This window comes from Schistocerca americana, chromosome 2 (genome assembly GCF_021461395.2).
Source record: "Schistocerca americana isolate TAMUIC-IGC-003095 chromosome 2, iqSchAmer2.1, whole genome shotgun sequence".
Classification (NCBI taxonomy): domain Eukaryota; kingdom Metazoa; phylum Arthropoda; class Insecta; order Orthoptera; family Acrididae; genus Schistocerca; species Schistocerca americana.
The window spans coordinates 858,355,336-858,375,119 of record NC_060120.1 but is presented as its reverse complement, the minus strand read 5'-3'; the positions used below and the strand labels follow the sequence as shown (position 1 = coordinate 858,375,119).

At 41.4% G+C, this 19,784-nt stretch overlaps 1 protein-coding gene across 1 annotated transcript in view; it reads right to left on the bottom strand.

The window, feature by feature from the left end:
- The window catches only part of LOC124594489 (suppressor of lurcher protein 1-like), a 207,058-nt gene that overhangs the window by 102,081 nt on the left and 85,193 nt on the right, over positions 1-19,784 (bottom strand). The window contains exon 3 of the mRNA XM_047132864.1: positions 10,605-10,795. Within this exon, the coding sequence (XP_046988820.1) occupies positions 10,605-10,795 (191 nt within the window). The remainder of the gene's footprint in view (positions 1-10,604; positions 10,796-19,784) is intronic.

Sequence of the window (19,784 nt, the reverse complement as noted above, 5' to 3'; positions counted from 1 at the left end):
CAATGCGTGTCCCATTGATGAAAATAAATGGTAGTCGGAAGGGGCCAAGTCTGGTGAATACCGCGGGTGGGGTAGCAGCTCACAGCCAAGTGTTTTGATTGTATCCTGCTTTGTGTGCAGGTGCATTGTCGTGTAAAAAAATTACTTTGCCACGTCTTCTGGACCATTCTGGTCTTTCTTCGATCAATACATAGTTCAAATTGATCATTTGTTGTCTGTAGCGATTAGTATTCACAGTTTCACCGGGTTTTAGAAGCTCATGATACACCACACCTTTCTGATCCCACCAAACACAGAACATTGTCTTCTTGCCGAATCAATATGAATTTGCAGTCGATGTTGATGGTTGTCCCAGATTAATCCGTGATTTTTCCCGTTTAGGATTCTTAAAATAAATCCATTTTTCATCGCCAGTAACAAGTTGATGGAAAACTGATTTTCTTTCATGTCTTTGGAGCAAAATTTGACAAATGGTTTTTCGGTTGTCCATCTGCCTTTCATTCAATTAATGTGGCATCCATTTTCCACACTTTTGGATCTTTCCCATAGCTTTCAAACGGTCAGAAATTGTTTGTTGTGTAACATTTAGCATTGATGTCAATTGCTTCTGACTCAAAGTATCATCTTCATCCAATACTGCTTGCAATTCGGCGTCTTCGAACTTTTTTGGTGGTCTTCCACTTTCTTCAATTCTTACATCAAAATCATTATTTCTGAACCGTTGAAACCATCTTTTGCATGTTGCTTCTGATAGAGCATGATCACCATATGCCTCGACAAGCATTCGATGCGACTCTGCAGCACTTTTTTCAAATGAAAACAAAAAATTAACCCTTTCCTCAAATCATCTCTTTCTGGTACAAAATTCGACATTGTTAACACGATGAAAACATATGATGATGTTTGTTCCATGACTTGATGTACACTAAACATCTTTGACAGATGTCATACCAATCAAACAAAAAAAATTAAGGCTCGTTCACAAAAAATGTTCCCAATCGACGCATTTGTATCTTAACGCTCATTTCATACCGGTACACTTTGTAAATGATACTAAGGCAAGAAAGCTCGTATTTTATAGCATACTGGTGCAAGATCCACTGGTAGAACATCACTTGTTTAGGATGATCCGATTGTGACAGGAGCTGTCCATGTTGTAAATGGCGAGGATACAACTAATGTTCTCGCAAAAGTCTCCAGACAGTTGTGTGAGGAACATTCACTTAAAAGGCTAACTTTCGAGTGATGATTGAAGGCCAAAATCCTGTGCGCCTAGAACTGCAAATCTTGAACATTGCTTCTCCAAACCATAAGACGTAAGCTTCCCAGGAGCGCACAGAAGGCGATGGAGGCACTAGAATATCTTCCGCGCGGGACACCTTCACTGAGGGAACCCCTCCTGGTACAAACAATGATCCAGAGCAGTATTGCCTTCCGCCTTACCGAACACGAAGTGCAGTTCTGTCAGCTCTTGAGTTAAGCTGATGTCGAGTGCTAAACACAACACTCAATGTACACTGTCCTGTTGTCACGGCAACTATTGAAAGAAGAACTTACCGGTGAATATTACTTTTTCAAAGGCAACAGCTTTGAAACTAAGTATTTCCAAACACTTGTACGGAACTTTTTTTCGTATCTATCTATGGAAACATATAGCTGAAATTACGTCCTCTATTTTTGAAACATCGTGTGTATTTAGAAAATAAAAATTACGAAGCACACCTATACGAAAGATCAGTGCTTGCAAGAGTGGTTTTGTGCTAGTCGGGAGTGGTGAGGCTGTTGCTGCCGTGATATTTCGGGAGTGAGCAGCAGCGTAGCTGTGGGATGGGTGTTGTCGAGGCTGCGAAAAAGCAAAACCCGAACAAGCGCTCACCGGCGTAATGGGAAATCTGGAGCCAAGTGAATGAATCGCAGGTGGCCGCCGCTGTCGGAAAAATCAGTATCAGATCGTGGAGCGAAATGATTCAAAGAGAAACGTGAAACGGAAAATGGCAAGAGAGCGTCGCAGAGCTTCGATACGGCGTGGCGTTCAGGAGCCACGCAGCGAACTGTTTCATACCAACGAGTGTTGTGTTTCCATTACAAGCTACAGTGGAGATTGTATAATTATCTGTCCTTCCCATTCAGGCGAGACAGTGTGGCAGAAGTAAAATTGAATTTCATTGGGTTTTGTGATCCCGAATACCAGTTTCTTTGTTCCAGCGGCGATCCTGTGCGAAATAATGTCAGTAACTTTGCATGTTGTTACTTTTTGTGGCCGTCTGTTCAGACTTCCGGAAAAGAACATAAAATACCGAACGTAGGAGGGGCAGATAAGTGCGTGAACCAACCATATTGAATATCGCATTTTAATTTTAATGTCTTCTGGCGCGTGGGGTCGACAGTCAAAATGAATTTTTTGGAAATCTCTTTTCTGCCTTTGAACGTAATGTTTTCAGTACACGATTGTAATTTTGGCACTTTGGTTTAAAACAGGGCCCTGGCTTAAGTGGAAAATATCCGGTCATAAAGCAATCATTGAGACACTCGAGGCAGTTGTCGACAACGCTCCGTGGCATCATAATTTCAGCTCTATGAATAAAAATCCTATCAAACAGATACCTGTGTGTGTTATCACCATTATGTCTGAACGCAGAATACAGTATTCAACACGAAAAGTTTCTCCTTTCCATTCTGCACGTGCATTTTCTAATTTATTTGAGGCCCAATATTAAGCACTTGACAATGACTCTAAGTGTTGGGGTTGCAGACGTGTATTGAAAAATAAAACATTACAACGGATAGCAGGAAAATGGGGGTCCTGAAAACCATAAACTAATTTCTTAAATAACTATAGAATTTGAGGTGTAACAGTTCAGTTTTGCTGTGAATAAGATTGTAATTAATAATTTGAAAATGGATAGGTGTGCGGATATGTACCAGCGTAGGGATATCACTCAGACATAATATGGAACTGTCGATGTTAGTGCCGAATCTATAGTTTCATAGATCGAACTCTATAGGACCCTCAGGAAATATTTAGTAACATTACCAATACCTATATGTTCTGAGAATACGTATATACGCATACTCACGTATGGAGAGGCCAGGGGACAGTAAGTTTTATAACCGCATACAGCAATTCTTTGTTTCCTGCATAAAATTTGTTAAATCCAAAAATAACTTTATTTGAAAACTGAATTCAAAATTTGACAGACACTGAAAATCCAGGCATTGAAATTGAATAATCTAATCACTAATACCGTTTCTTACAATACTGTTTCACTTCCTTTCTTTATTTTTATTTTATATTATTAGGAACAACAACGACAAAAACAACAACAACAATAACAACAGTAAGCAGGACAAGCAGGATTTCGAGCGGGAAGAACGGTATTGGGCAACGTGTTCCCAATGAAACTAATATCTGAAAACCGCACAAAGGTTGGACTGGAAACGCCTTTTGCCCAGACTGACCTAGAGAAAGCATACGATAATGTACACACCAACAAACTATGAGAAAAACTGAAAGACACAGAACTTGTTCAAAAATTTCTGTACCCTGTTATGAAATTATATGAAAATAACACAGCGATAGTAAGAATTGGGAATAGTTGGACCGAAGAATTGAAGCTGAATAAGGGTCTACAGCAGGTCTGTATGCTGTCAACCACCCTGTTTAAGCTGTGTCAGCAGGAACAATTTCTCCTTTCCATTCTGAATGTGTATTTTTTTAATTATGCTACGCACTGTAGCATAAAAAATGCAAGGTTATGGGAGTGACAGTAGAGCCTGTAGTTTGCAGATCAGGTTGTGCTAGCGGAAGATAAAGGTGGTCTGGGCTATACTACATAATAAGAAAGTTTAAAGAGGAATACCACAAGGCTGGCCCGAAGACAAAAATGAATAAGTGAGAGTACTTAGCTGTTGAAATACAAAAGAAAATAATTTTGAGGTAAAGGGAGAAGTAATTTTAGGGATGAAAGAGAGGTATTATTTAGTAAACAGGAGAAGCAATGATGAAATCGCTAGTAGGATTAATAAGTACCGAGCAGTAACAAGAACAAAGTAGTCTGTTCTGTGAAACAAAAATATAAGAACAACAACGAAGTAGAGAATGTAAAAGATTTTAGTCTTGAGTGCACATTTGTTCGGAGCACAAACCTGGGACGTTAGCAGAAAGAATAAGAATAGTCTGTTTGCTACTGAGATGGATTACTTAAGACGAAGCACAAGCTGTACTAGAATGGATATATAAAAAATTATGTAATCCCACAAAGGATGAAAATGGATACGGATATCTGCGACGACACCCAACAAAAAGAGAAGATGTGGTTTGGCTATGTGAATACGATGAATGAGCTTCTATGGATACTACTATGGACACCATCCCAGCGGAAGAAAAGGCGGACCACGACGCAACTGGTAAACTGATGTGCAGGAAGCAACGCAGGCAAGGAATAAGGTGAGAAAAGTGAAGACAGAAGAATTTGACGACTGGGGACGGAAAAGTGGCGCCTTCCGTGTTTAACCCGCAAGAGGAAGAAGAAGAAGAAGCAGCAGTAGAAGAAAAACAAAAAGTTCATGAGGTCATTTTAACTTGTAAAAGTTGATATACATGTAATTGTTTTTCTCTTATTTTTATCGTTTGTTAAGTTCTATGAAGATGGTCTATCAGGGCTTCTTCTTTATCTTTCAGGTTACACTTGTTTTTTTTAGCGACAGATGCCAGACAGAGACGCGTGTTAAGAACCTTAACGAAATGTCATTCATCAGCAAAAGAAATGGCTTACAAGACCAATTCTTGAGAATTTCTCATCAGTTTTGGACCCTTACCAGGCTGCACAGGTTGCATTAACAGGAGAGATAAAGAAGATCCAATGAAAAGCGTTATGTTTTGTCACGGGATCGTTTGCTCGGTGCTAGACTGTAACGGAGATACTCAACTCGAGTTGCAGACGCTGCAAGAGAGGCTATTCAAATTCATAGAAAGAACGTTCCGGGAAGACTCTGACAACTTATTACTTACTCCCACAAACATCTAGCGAAATGACCACAATGAGAAAATTCGAGAAATTAGAGCCCATATGGAGTGCTAACGAGAATCATTCTTCCCACGTGCCATTCGAGAATGGAATATGGAAATGGGGACCAGATAGAGGTGCAAGAAGTGCCCTTCGCGACAACCAGTCGAGAAGCTTGCAGAATACAGACGTATATGTAGACATGTTACACTGGGGTGACGGAAGTCATGACATACCTCCTAATGTGGTGTCAGACCTCCTTTCCTCCGACGTGGCATGGAGCCAACAGGTCCTTGGGTCTCCTGCAGAATTACTGAGCCATGCTGCCTCTATAATATCTGAAGTGTTGCCACTGAAAGATATTGTGCACGAACTGACTTCACCATTAGGTTCCATAAATGTTCGATGGGATTCATGTCGGGGGACCTGAGTGACCAAATCATTAGGTCGAACTCTCCAATATCTTCTTCAAACCAGTCGCGAACAACTCTGGTCCGATGACATGGCGCATTGTCATCCATAAAAATTCCATCCTCGTAGGTCTACAAGTGGCCAAACACGACCATTTCCAGTTAATGATCGGTTCAGATAGACCAGAGGAATCAGTCCATTCCACATAAACACACCCAACACCATTATGGAGCAACCACCAGCTTCCACAATGCCTTGTTGACAATTTGGGTCCATGGCTTTTTGTATTGTCTGCGCCACTCTCGAACCCTACCCTCAGCTTTTGCCAACTGAAACTCATCTGACCAGGCCAAGGTTTTCCAATCGTCTAGCGTCCAGCTGATGTGGTCACGAGCCCAGGAGAGCCGCTGCATACGATGGAGTGCTGTCAGTAAACGCACTGGCGTCGATTGTCTGCTGTCATAGCCCACTAACGCCAAATTATGCAGCACTATGCTGACGAATACGTTCATCGTACGTTCCACATTCATGCCTGTGTTATTTAACGCTGTGTTGGTTGTCTGTTAGCATTGACAACTCTATGCAAACGCTGCTGCTTCCGGTCGTTAAGAGAAGGCCGTCGGCTATGCGTTGTCTGTTGTGAGAGGTAATGCCTGAAATTTGGTATTCTCGGCACACTACTGAAACTGTGGATCTCGGAATATTGAATTGGCTAACGATTACCGAAGTGGAATGTCCCATGCGTCCAGCTCCAACTACCATTGCGCACTCAAAGTCTGCTAATTTCCGTCGTGAGGTCATAATCTCGTAGGAAACATTTTCACGTGAATAATCTGAATATAAATGACAGCTCCGCCAATGCACTGTCCTTTTATACCTTGCGCACACCGTATTATCACCATCTGTGTTTGTCCACGTCGGTATCTCATGACTTTTGTCACCTCAGTGTACTTTGCATCGATTTTTGATAATGTCATGTTGAAACTAATCATTATTATCCTTCTAATCCCGCTGGTCGTATCAATGGATCAATCCATATAATTCATGGCTCGGCACGCAGAGCTTCATCCGCCGGACCAGGTCACGTGGCTAAGCTACAGCAACAGATTAAGGGCCTCCCGTGGAGCGTTTCGGCCTCACTCCAACTACCTCGTGTACACTAACTGCTCTCTGGAAACTTATTTACGACGATCTAGTGAAACTTGGTTATTAATTGGACGGCGATTTGGATTGTATTATTACTGTCCTTCGGCGTTTGGCTTTCAGAAGGATGTATCTATTTTGCTAAAGGAGCGCCGTCCCTGTTCTATCGAGGCTTCCATTGACGTACCGACAGCTTGTGTGGGCGCCGAGGAGTTGTTCATATTAGCACGTTGCAGCATAATAAAAATGCACTGTTCTCCAGCACTGACATACAAGATTTTCAGAAAATCTTCTGTTCATTTTAAATGCCGTGAGGTATGCGTCTCTAAACGACTTTTTGTGTTTCCAGAGGTAGGAGACGAGGTACTGGCAGAATTGAAGCTATGAGGACGGGTCGTCAGTCGTGCTTGGGGATCTTAGATGGTAGAGCACTTGTCCGCGAAAGGCAAAGGTCCCGTGTTCGAGTCTCGCTGCGGCACACAGTTTTAATCTGTCAGGAAGTTTTTTGTGTTTGTTTGAAGAAGAGTCAGCATCTGTTTTTTCTGTGATTTATTTATACTTAACTATTGTTCAATAAATTCTGTGTTGTTGAAGAAGCAGACACAGAACAACTAATATGTTTACGTGTAGATGTGTCAGGAATACTTTTCTGAAAGTATCTGTATGGAGTCTTGCCATGTATTGAAGTAAAACATGGACGGTAAACAGTTGAGACAAGAAGAGAATAGAAGCTTTTGAAGTGTGGTGCTACAGAAGACTTTTCAAGATTAGCGGGGTAGGTCACGTTACTAATGAAGAGGTACTGAATATAATTGGGGAGAAAAGAAATTTGTGGGGCAACCTGACTAGGAGAACGGTAATGGTGGGAAGCGTGGGGGTGAAAATCGTAGAGGGAAGCCAAGGGATGAATACAGTAAGCAGATTTAGAAGGATGTAAGTTGCAGTAGTTACTCCGAAATGAGGGTGCTTACAGAGATTAGAGTAGCATGGACAGCTGCATCAAACCAGTCTTCGGACTGAAGATCACAACAACAACACACACTGCATGACGAAAAGACACCCCTATGTAATGCAGAACTAACAACGCGATGATACAACAAGCGGATCCTCCAACGTGAAAAGAGGCGGCGAGTATTGTGACAAGTACAGAAGCGATAAAAGGAGAATCAGTCGGACAGGAGAACTCCGTGCCTTCGAACGCGAACTAGTCTTTGGATGCCAACCAAGTAGCAGATCTATCAGGGACATTTCAACCCTTCTAAAGTTGCCCAAGTCGATTGTTCGTGACTGTGAAATGGAAACGTGATGTAATAACGATATCTAAACTAAATCTAAACTAAGACCAAGCAGATCTCATATACCTGACGGACATGGACTGATGCCCATTATAGAAGGTGGTTGTAAAATCACTGGAATGAATCGCTCTCGAGTTTCAATGTATTACCACCAGTCCAGTCAGCACAATGATAGTGCGTAGGGAGTTATAAGGAATGGGGTACAATGGTCGACCAACTCCTCATAAACTACAAATTTTCTGTACTCAGTGCTAAGCGACGCTTGAGACATTGTAAAGGGCGACGGTACTACGACTGGAAATGAGTGATTTGGAGTGACGAATCACGCCATACCCTGTGGCAGTCCGATGGAAGTGTTCGGCTTTTGCGAATGTCGAAAGATCGTTACCCCACATCACGTGTAGTAGTGCCGGCAGTGAAGTGCAGAGTGGGTGGAGTTATGGTATGGGGGTACTTTTTGTGGTTACTGGATGGAACCTCATTGCAATCAAGAAAAGGGCGGATACGGAAGGCTATGAAGACATTTTACAGCTCTGTGTACTGCGTACAGTGGAGGGACAACTCGGAGGGGATAACTATTGGAATCAGAATGACAATCAGTAAGTACTTTCTGTATTAACTGTGCGCCAGAATTTATGTCAACCGCAAAGTGTATTTAAGAGCACGTTGTATTCAGAGTTACCTGTGAAATCGGACTACTCTTTATTGCGCGACTCTCGGAAAATAAAAATAAAATGAAAGGGATTCTATTGTGAAATGCGATAGGATTCTGTCGTATACAAAACTACTATCTCGCTGATTTCGATAGAAAATAGTAGTACATGATTATTGTAATATGGTCGTTGCTTTAATCTGCATTGAGACATTAACTGCAAGAGACTTACGTGTTGTATTTACTCAGCAATAAAAACTCAGGTAGGTTCTTGAAAAAAGGAATTTTCGCGTATCACTTTATTCTCTATGAAATTATACTTAAGTCACTGTTCGGAACGTATGTTGACTAGAGGTCGGGCAACACGGAACCTGCTTGGGTTAAACTTCCTTAATTAAAAATACAATATCACCCTTATAAACTATAAGTCATCAAATTTAAAGTGCACTGAACTATGTGTGGTATTCTTCCCAGCCGTACTGACGTAAACTCGGTGCAATACGTTTGTAAGTTTAATGCATGTAAAGTTTTGAACTTGAATAATTCTAGCAAAGGAATATTGCAAGGAACTTCAACTGTCTCCAAAAAATTAAGCACAAAAGTATCGCAGAGCTTGCATTCACTGTCAAAGCGATGGAGTACAATTATGCACAAGGGTTGCACTCTCTCTTTACTACATAGAAAATTACATGAAGTACGCACTAAATATGTGTTACTATGCACACTATCACAAAGCAGTATCTGTGAACAGTGGCCTGTGACACTAACATTCCTTAACTGCACTAACCTACTCAGAGTCCGTACCTGAACATAACGGCATTTGGAATGTTCTAGAATGTTGACCTCTCTGCCATTCTCCTACAGACACCTCACTGAAAGTGGCGGCAGCAGTGTTCAAGCTGTCATGAAGGCGAATAGTAGACAAACCCCATATTACTGTTTGCTATAAGTAAAGACGGTTAGTACACAATACACACAAGAACAAAGACACAGTGGTGAGACTGGAAGATCAAGAACGAAGTGCTCGCACTAGAAAAGGCGTAAGACAGGAATGCAGTCTTTCGCCTCTAATGTTCAATCTACACATTTTTTTTGAAGAAGCAAATAAAAGAAAGGTTCAAGAGTGGGATTAAAATTCAAGGTGAAAGGATACAAGCAATACGATTCGCTGATGACTTTGCAATCCTCAGTGATGTCTTCAATTGAATGAACAGTCTAATGAATACAAAATACAGACTGAGGGTACATCGAAGAAAGGTGAAAGTAACGTGAAGTAGCATAAATGAGAGCAGCAAGAAGCGTAGAATATTAATTGATGAATACGAAGTAGACGAGGTTAAGGAATGCTGCTACCTAGGCAGAAAAATAACTCATGATGAGTGGACCAAGTTGGGAATAAAAAACAGATTGCCACCGGAAAAAAGGGCATTCCCTATTAGTATCAAACATACGGCTTAATTTCAGGAATAAATTTCTGAGACTGTACGTTTGGAGCACAGCATTCTATGGTTCTGAGATATGGACTATGGGGAAGCGAGAACAGAAGAGAATCGAGCATTTGAAATGTGGTGTTACGGAAGAATGTTGAAAATTAAGTGAACTGATAAGGTACGAAATGTGGAGGTTCTCTGCAACATAAACGAGGAGGGATATGGAAAACACTGACAGCAAGAAGAGACAGGATGAGAGGACATCTGTTAAGACACCAGGGAATAACTTTCGTGGTACTAGAGGGAGCTGTAGAAAGTAAAAACTGTAGAAGCAGACGGAGATTAGAACACGTCAGCAAGTAATTAAGCACGTGGGTTGCAATTGCTACTCTGAGAGGAAGAGGCTGCCTCAGGAGAGGAATTCAGGGTGGGCCGCATCAAATCATTCTAAAACTGACGGCTCAAAATAAATAAATAAATAAATAAAATAAAAAATAAAAGAAATTAAAAGGAGGTTCCCAGACACTGTCAGGGCTCTAGTCAGGGGTGGAGGGGGATAGTGGGATGGTTAGCGCCGAAATGTTGGTTTCTCGCGTAGGACATCTAGAGTTCACTTTGCAATTGCAACGGCATAACGCGACAGCGTGGACCACTGGTCCGGACTCACTCTCGGTGAAGCTGTAGGTGGCCTTGAAGCCCCTGGCGTGGCTGGAGGAGTGCTGGCCGCGGAACTCGAGCAGCAGGCGGGCGCCGTTGGACATGAGCGGCTTCGGCATCGCGTCCCCGCAGAAGCTGTCGATCTTCTCCATGCGGCCCTCGATGTGCACGTACGCCACAAGCGCGTCCACTCCCTCGCAGCTGCAACGAGAACAGAGGGGGCGTGGCGCTCGAGGTCAAACGAAGACAGCAAGCAACATTGTGTAGCAGACACAGATGCGTGGAATAAGCAACAGAACCTTTATATCATCTACTCGTATTGTTTGCTAAACCGCATAATGGAACTGCGTATGCTTCCGCGGCCAGAATAAGTTGACATAAAAGTTTTTTGAGTATGGTGCCGCACCATAATGTAAACAAGTATACAGGAGAAAGCAACGTTTTGGTCATGGTTACAGCGGCCAAAACCTTGATTTCTGCAACATAGTTATTTACATTATGACGCAATACCATACTCTTCTTTGTAACCGCTCAACAGTAAAAAATAAGTATAGCATTCACATTCAGTCTAACCTCGCCATAATAACGTGACTAACCTCCCAATAAAAAAATGTGACTATGTACAACCTTTCAATAATTAACTGACTGTGAATCTAAACTGGTAAATTTGGGCGTCAGCAGTGCTGCGTCATGGCCCTGAAAGATCATTCTGAATAAATTGAAAATTCTTACCTCAATGAAGTCGCCGGATAACCCGTATATATCTGCTCCTATAAGAAATTTTTCTGGCACAGCCCAGTGCAATGCTGGCCGCTAGATTTGTCATGTGTAAAAAGAAACAACTGATTTTTCTTTACGATAATTGGGATGACTATGGATTGCAGAAATTAGTAAATTCTTTAAATTGAAATGAATGACTGTCAAAAAAGTTAATTTTATAAAAAAAATATTATTAAAAGATTTTTACAAATATTTACATTGGACTTGATATGACAATAGTACAAATTTTGTTGTAACAAACTACATATGCGCGCGGCTGCTTTTACCTTATACTACAATGCTCAGGCACCGCCATCGCTCCTCACGACCAGCCCCGCCAACTCCATACACCCGACTGCTGCTGGCTACTACTTACTCCTACTGCCAACACTGCTCTTACTGCAGCCAACACTGCTCTCTGGTCTGAGATTCTCTTATAGCTCACATATTGCAGGCAGCGCGTGAGCAATCCATCGATATTACATCTGCTCGAATGCGCTAGCAATAAATTCCTTAGTCAAGGACCTCTTACAACTTCTATGTCAACAAATCCCATAATTATGCAAAGGTACGCTGTCTTTTCGACTACACAAGGTGTCCAGAGAAGAGGGGGTATTATTCATGGATTTGAAAGGAACGCTCATTTGAGTCGAGAAACTTCATACAGACATGTGCCCTATTCCGAATGGTTTGTGGTATAGCGGTGCGCACCCATGTTCCTTACCCTAATAGCTGGACTAGTCCTGGTAGTACAATTAAGGGGCCACCAAGACCGCCATTATATTCTTTTATGGGGCTGGATGACGGCTGGGCTGTACAAACTAAAGGTGAATACGCGAGATGAACTGCCTGGTCGCATTAATTACGCTGCTGCCCTCATCGGAGAACGTGCAGAGGCAACACTACCTTTTCTCCCATTATTGTACAGATGCATTGAAGTTGAGAGTGGGATATTCGAACATTTATCGTAAACTGTAAAACAGCTATAACGTGTACGAAAATACTTAGAGGTGAATGTGTTAAAAATACCTGTTTTTCAATCGGTACTTTGTAAGAAGCAAGTTGTAGCGTTTCCTAACTGTTGTTCAGATGTACACCTCAAACTGTATTACAAAATACAGAAAATAAATAACAGTGTTCGTTGAAAGTGTTACATGTCGGGAAAGATTTCGAATAGGGTACATATCCATACGAACTATTTTCCATCAGACGATCATTGCTGAGATATCGCTGAATACTGAACATTTCTCCTGTATGCAGCGTTATTTATAAGTAACCCCAGGTTTTCAGAAGGCGACTGCGCGAAAATAACAAGAAAAACTGAAAATTAACACATATCAGTAGGTAGTCCATCTCTCCAAGTTTTGACGTAGGGGGCAGGCTTTGTTGGAAGTTGTCCGTCACATTCACAACTTACACTGCTGACATTCTTTCACCTCTTCTCAAATCGCAGACATTCCACAAAGTTGTATTACGTTCCGAGCAGTTGATAACTGAAGAAGATTGTCTCTGATATCATCAGCAGGAGCCGTGAATGAACTTTTTGGCGAGGCAGCTGACGCGACCAATGGAAAATAAGAGCGCCGCGTGATTCTTGGAGAATGACATGTTTCCATCGACAAAGTAGAGACTAGCTGGGCACTGACGCTTAGCAGGAGGGGTGACTTTTGATGTACCGTATACAAACTGGTTTCCTTTATTCTATCCGAATATTTGGGCAGTTGAACTCATCCCATCCGCGTTTAATGAAGTTCCTTAATTATTTTCAGATGCATATAGCTGGTGTTTTATACAGTTGTTTCACATTCTTTGTACCATGTCTTATACGCACGTATTCTCTGTGTGCGTGGTGGCTTCACTATGTTTTGAATGCAATTACATATTTTTCTACTTGAAAGTTATATAAGTTACTGTTGATGCCTTGCCGCTACGTGTAAAATGTGAAACTTCTTGGCAGCTGCAGCTAAGAACTGTGTGCCGGACCGAGACTTGAACTCGGCATTTCTGCCTTGCGCAGACAAATGCTCTACCTACTGAGCTACCCAAGCACGACTCACGATCCATCCTCACAGCTGGTTCTGCAAGTTTTGCTGGAGAGCTTTTGTGAAGTTTGGAAGGTAGCAGACGACGCACTGGCGGAAGTAGAGCGGTGTGGAGAAGTCGTGAGTCGTTCTTTGGTGGCATAGTCGGTAGAGGACTTACTTCCGAAAGCCAAAAGCCCCGAGTTCCAGTCTCGGTCAGGCACACAGTTTTGATCTACCAGAATGTTTCGTTCGCATAGGTTAACACATCCCGCTGTAGAGTGAGAATTACATTCCGAAAAATGCGATGACTTTTCGGTCGAACTGCACTTTAGAGTCAGTAACTAGCTATTCCAGGTACTGTGCATTTTGCCTTCATCAAAGAAAGCAATTTTCCTGAACCGTCATTGTGATCAACATTACAATATGCTTCAGTTATTTCATTTCCATTATCTTTCAAAACTATAGGAAACTTCACCACTGAAATTAGCAGAAGGCGATGGCAGCTCATTACTATATAAATAACGTGAATATTCAGGTTTTTATACAGAAAGACAAGGCTAACAGATGGAGCAAACAAGCCCACAGCACGTAACTTGGCTACAAGCATACATCTACATCTATGTGATTACTCTGCTATACACAATTAACTGCCTGGCAGAGGTTTCAATGAACCACCTTCAAATTGTATCCCTACAGTACCACTCTCGAACAGCGCACGGGAAAAATGAGCACTTAAATTTTTCTCTGCGAGACCTGATTTCTCTTATTTTATCCTGATGATGATTTCTGCCTATGTAGGCGGGTGCCAACAGAATGTTTTCGCAATCGGAGGAGAAAACTGATGATTGAAATTTCATGAGAAGACCCCATTTTAACGAAAACGCCTTTGTTTTAATTATTGCCACTCCAATTCACGTATCATGTCTGTGGCACTATCTCCCCTATTTAGCGGGAGTGCAAAACGAGCCGCCCTTCTTTGAACTTTTTCAATATCATCCGTCAGTCCCACCTGATACGGATCCCGCACTGTACAGCAATACTCCAGAATAGGGCAGACAAGTGTAGTGTAAGCAGTCTCTTTAGTAGATCTTTGCACCTACTAAGTGTTCTGTCAATGAATCGCAGTCTTTGGTTTGCTTCACCCACAACATTATCTGTGTGATCGTTCCAATTTAGGTTATTTGTAATTGTAATCCCTAAGTATTTAGTTGAATTTACAGCCTTAAGATTTGTGTGACTTATAGCGTAATCGAAATTTAGCGGCTTTCTTATAGTACTCACGTGAATAGCTTTTCTTTATTAAGGATCAATTGCCACTTTTCGCACCACACAGATATCTAAATCATTTTTCAATTCATTTTGGACATCTAATGACTTTACAAGACGGTAAATGACAGCATCATCTGCATATAAACTAAGCGGGCTACTCAGATTGTCTCCTATGTCGTTAACATAATATCGTAGATCAGGAACAATAGAGGGCCTATAGAACACTTCCTTGGGGAACGCCGGATAATTACTTCTGTTTTGCTCGATGACTTTCCGTCTATTACTACGAACTGTGGCCTTTCTGACAGGAAACCACAAATCCAGTCGTACAACTGAGGCAGTATTCCATAGGCACACAGTTTGATTAGAAGACGTTAGTGAGGAACGGTGTCGAAAGCCTCCTGAAAAGCTAAAAATGTGGAGTCAATTTGATATCCCTTGTCGATAGCACTTATTACTTCATGAGTATAAAGAGTTAGTTGTGTTTCTCTAAAGAACGATATTTTCTGAATCCGTGCTGACTATGTGTCAGTAAATCGTTTTCTTCGAGGTACTTCATAATGTTCGAATACAGTATATGTCCCAAAACCCTACTGCAAATTGACGTTAGTGATATGGGACTGTAATTCAGTGGATTATTCCTAGTTCCCTTTTTGGGTATTGGGTTGACTTGAGCAAATTTCCAGTCTTTAGGTACGGAACTTTCTGTGAGCGAGCGGTTGTATATAATTGCTAAATATGGACTATTTTATCAGCATACTCTGAGAGGAACCTGACTGGTATACCATCTGGACCGGAAGCCTTGCCTTCCTTAAGTTATTTAAGCTGCTTTGCTACACCCAGAATATCTACTTATATGTTTCTCATCTTTGCAGTTATTTTTCATTGGAATTCTGGAATATTTACTTCGTCTTCTTTGGTGAAGGAGTTTTGGAAAACCGTGTTTAATAATTCTCCTTTGGTGACACTGTCATCAGTGACTTCACCTCTGATATCACGCAGTGAAGGTACTGATTGCGTCTTGCCACTGGTTAGTTAATTACACGTTATAAATGTAGGGGAAAGTACCATCAGAACTTAACATGTTTGTGGAAGACAGTTGAATGCTTATTCACGCAGATTACTATTACAGCACTCAGAAGTAGGCTATCCCTACTCTTCACCAGTGATTTTCGTCTGTAACGTTTCCAGTCAGTTGGCGTTATGTGTAAGGGGCAGTCAAATGAAAACGAGACAGATGGAAAAAAAGCGAGAAAAATATTTATTACTTCAAAAGTAATTGTCATAATTGTTAGGACATTTATCCCACTGTAAAACAAAACGGTCAGTGCCTTCTTGGAAAAATCTTTACGATTCCATAGGGAACCAGGAATGTAGCCAGTCGTGTGCTTTTCAGTCCGAAACAAATCGACGACCAGGAATGTCTTTCTTCAGAACTCCTAAAACATAGAAATCGCTTAGGAAGAGGCAGGGTGTTCACTGAGCGGGATGTGTAGGAGATTTCCAGTGAACGCTCAGCATCTTAGCTGAAACATCCTTGGCAACACGTTCGTGGGTGCCCATGTTACCAAGTATGTTTCTAGTACGCTACAAAAGCACGACTGGCTACATTCCTGGTTCCCTATGGAATCGTAAACATTTTTCCATGAATGCACTGATCGTTTTGTTTTACAGTGGGATAAATGTCCTAACAATTAAGACAATTACTTTTGAAGTAATAAACATTTTACTTGCTTTTTTTCCAATTGCCTCGTTTTATTTGGTCACCTCTTATGCTATGAGTGGTTCGAAGCTTTATATACAGGGTGGAGAAAAATTGTGTCACGAAAATTGAAACCCTGGATAGCACATATTGACGTTTACCGCATCTCAAACGACGCCCATGTTGACCACCCATAGTGTCAGTTAAACACTTAAATATATACTGTACACTGTCTTTTTGTCTTGCAGTTACCACGCAGTCATATTCTAAAAAAAGCGGAGATATAAATAAGCTTGAATGTTTTTTTATTTTATTTTATTTGAGTCATCAGTCTTTTATCTAGTTTTATGTGGCTCGTCATGGTTTCCTCTCCTGTGCCAACCTCTTCATCTCGTTCATCTTAGCGTATCACTCGCTACGTACGTCCTCAACTATTTGCTGGATGTGTTCCAATCTCTGTTTTCCTTTACAGTTTTGACCCTCTGCAGCTCCCTCTAGTACCATGGAAGTGATTACGTGAATTCGTAACAGATGTTCTGCCATAAATGTTAGGGTTTTCTCCATTTTACTTTCCTTGCTGATTCTGTGAAGAACCTCTTCATTCCGTATCAGTCCACATTCTTCTGTAGCACATCTCAAACGCTCCGATTCTCTTCTGTTCCGGTTTTCCCACAGCCCATGCTTCACTACCGCACAGCGATGTGCTCCAAATGTACATTCTCAGAAATATCGTCCTCACTAGTAGACAATTTTGCAGGGAAAGCTCTTTTTGTCACTGTTAGTCTGGCCTTTATGTCCCCTTTACTCCGTCCGTACTGGGCCACTTTGTTGCTTAAGTAACAGAATTGCTTAACTTCATCTATCTGGTGATCATCAATCCTGACGTAAAGTTTCTCGCTGTTCTCATTACTGCTACTTCTCATTACTTTCGTCATTCTTCGGTTTACTCTAAGTCCGTATTCTGCACTCATTAGATTGTTGATTCCATCCAGCAAATGCTCTTATTTTTCTTCACTTTCACTCAGGAGAGCAGTGTCCTTTCACCTTGAATGTTAATCCGATTCTTGCTCCTTTCTTTTATATCAGTCATTGCTTCTTTGCTGTATAGATTGAACAGCAGGGGAGAAATACTACGTCCCTGTCTTACACCCTTTTTAATTCGAGCACTTCGTTCTGCGTCTTCCACTCCTAATATTCCTTTTTGGTTCTCAGAATTTGGAACATCTTGCTCCACATGGCATTGTCGTACGCTTTTTACAGATCGACAAAACCTATGAACGTGTTTGAATATAATCTTTTGTCTTGTTTCCATTATGAACAGCAACATCGTCATCTGCCACATCCTCAGTTTTTTTCCATTATTCTGTATATTATTTTTGTCAGAAACTTGGGTGTATGAACCTTTAAGCTGATTGAGCGATAATTCTCGCACTTCTAGGTCCTTACAATCTCCGGAACTGTGTGCACGACGCCTAGTTGCGTAGTATATGTATACTATTTCTTTTAGACACGTGAAATTCAATTTGGTTGGTAGAATTTTGATATCGGCTGATTTCACTTGTGAATCACTGTTTTGAGAAGCATACCACATATGGTACGAAGTGTCATGATACGATAAACATATTTTTGAGAGTCATTTCTTGAGAGTCCAACCTTCGTGAGACCGAAGTCAAATACTAAAATTCGCTGTTGAATGTTGAAAAGATATCTATCAGCCATATTATCACATCGTTTGACGGCTGTTCATTATACATGAATACTATAATACCGACCTTTATGATCCTAGAAGACAGGGCCGTGGCAGAACTACTTGTAAGGTAGCCATTTCTAAATTCTATTGTTAAGCATACTAGGCGTACTGCCTTAGCGGAAGATATTGGCCACTTTGTAATGATATGCTTTTGAGGTATTTTTCAGACTCGGTCAACTTAAATGGTTTTATTACTGATTCCTACCTCTTATCAAGTCATCACATGACCTGAATACAATTTAAACGGGTCACCTGGAAAGGCCTGGAGAGACGCTCCTGACTTTGCGATTAGTAATGGAGGCAAGACTTATGAAAAATCAAAACCTTTTCGTACGGTTTATCGACTAAGAGAAACGTTCTGCAATGTCGTATGGTAAAAGATATTTTACATTCTCATAAAAGTAGGTATACGCTATGGGGAAGGAAGGGTAATATACCAGGTGATCAAAAAGTCTGTATAAATGTGAAAACTTTATAAAGCACGGAATAATGTACATAGAGAGGCAAAAATAGACACACATGCTTGGAATGACATGGGGTTTTATTAGAACGAAAAAAAAGTTTTGCTAGACGCGTGAAAGATCTCTTGCGCGCGTCGTTTGTTGATGAACGTGTGCTCAGCCGCCACTTTCGTCATCATTGGCCTCCTAGGTCCCCAGACCTCAGTGCGTGCGATTATTGGCTTTGGGGTTACCTGAAGTAGCAAGTGTATCGTGATCGACCGACATCTCTAGGGTTGCTGAAAGACAAAATCCGACGCCAATGCCTCACCATAACTCCGGACATGCTTTACAGTGCTGTTCACAACATTATTCCTCGACTACAGCTATTGTTGAAGAAATGATGGTGGACATACTGAGCATTTTCTGTAAAGAACATCATCTTTCCAGAATGAGATTTTCACTCTGCAGCGGAGTGTGCGCTGATATGAAACTTCCTGGCAGATTAAAACTGTGTGCCCGACCGAGACTCGAACTCGGGACCTTTGCCTTTCGCGGGCAAATGCTTTACCATCTGAGCTACCGAAGCACGACTCACGCCCGGTACTCACATCAGCGCACACACTCCGCTGCAGAGTGAAAATCTCATTCTGGAAACATCCCCCAAGCTGTGGCTAAGCCATGTCTCCGCTATATCCTTTCTTTCAGGAGTGCTAGTTCTGCAAGGTTCGCAGAAGAGCTTCTGCAAAGTTTGGAAGGTAGGAGACGAGATACTGGCAGAAGTAAAGCTGTGAGTAGCGGGCCTGAGTCGTGCTTCGGTAGCTCAGATGGTAGAGCACTTGCCCGCGAAAGGCAAAGGTCCCGAGTTCGAGTCTCGGTCGGGCACACAGTTTTAATCTGCCAGGAAGTTTCAACATCATCTTTGCTTTGTCTTCCTTTGTTATGCTAATTATTGCTATTATGATCAGGTGAAGCGCCATCTGTCTGACATTTTTTTGAACGTTTGTATTTTTTTGGTTCTAATAACACCCCATGTCATTCCAAGTATGTGTGTCAATTTGTACATCTACATTATTCCGTGATTTATTCAGTTTTCAAATTTATACTGACTTTTTGATCACCCAGTGCTTTATATATACAAGAAACAAGAGAGAATAAGAAGATTGGATGACCAAGAACGAAGTATTTAGATTTAAAAGAGCATAAGATAGGGCAGTAGTCATTCTCCCATACTGTTCAACCTGCA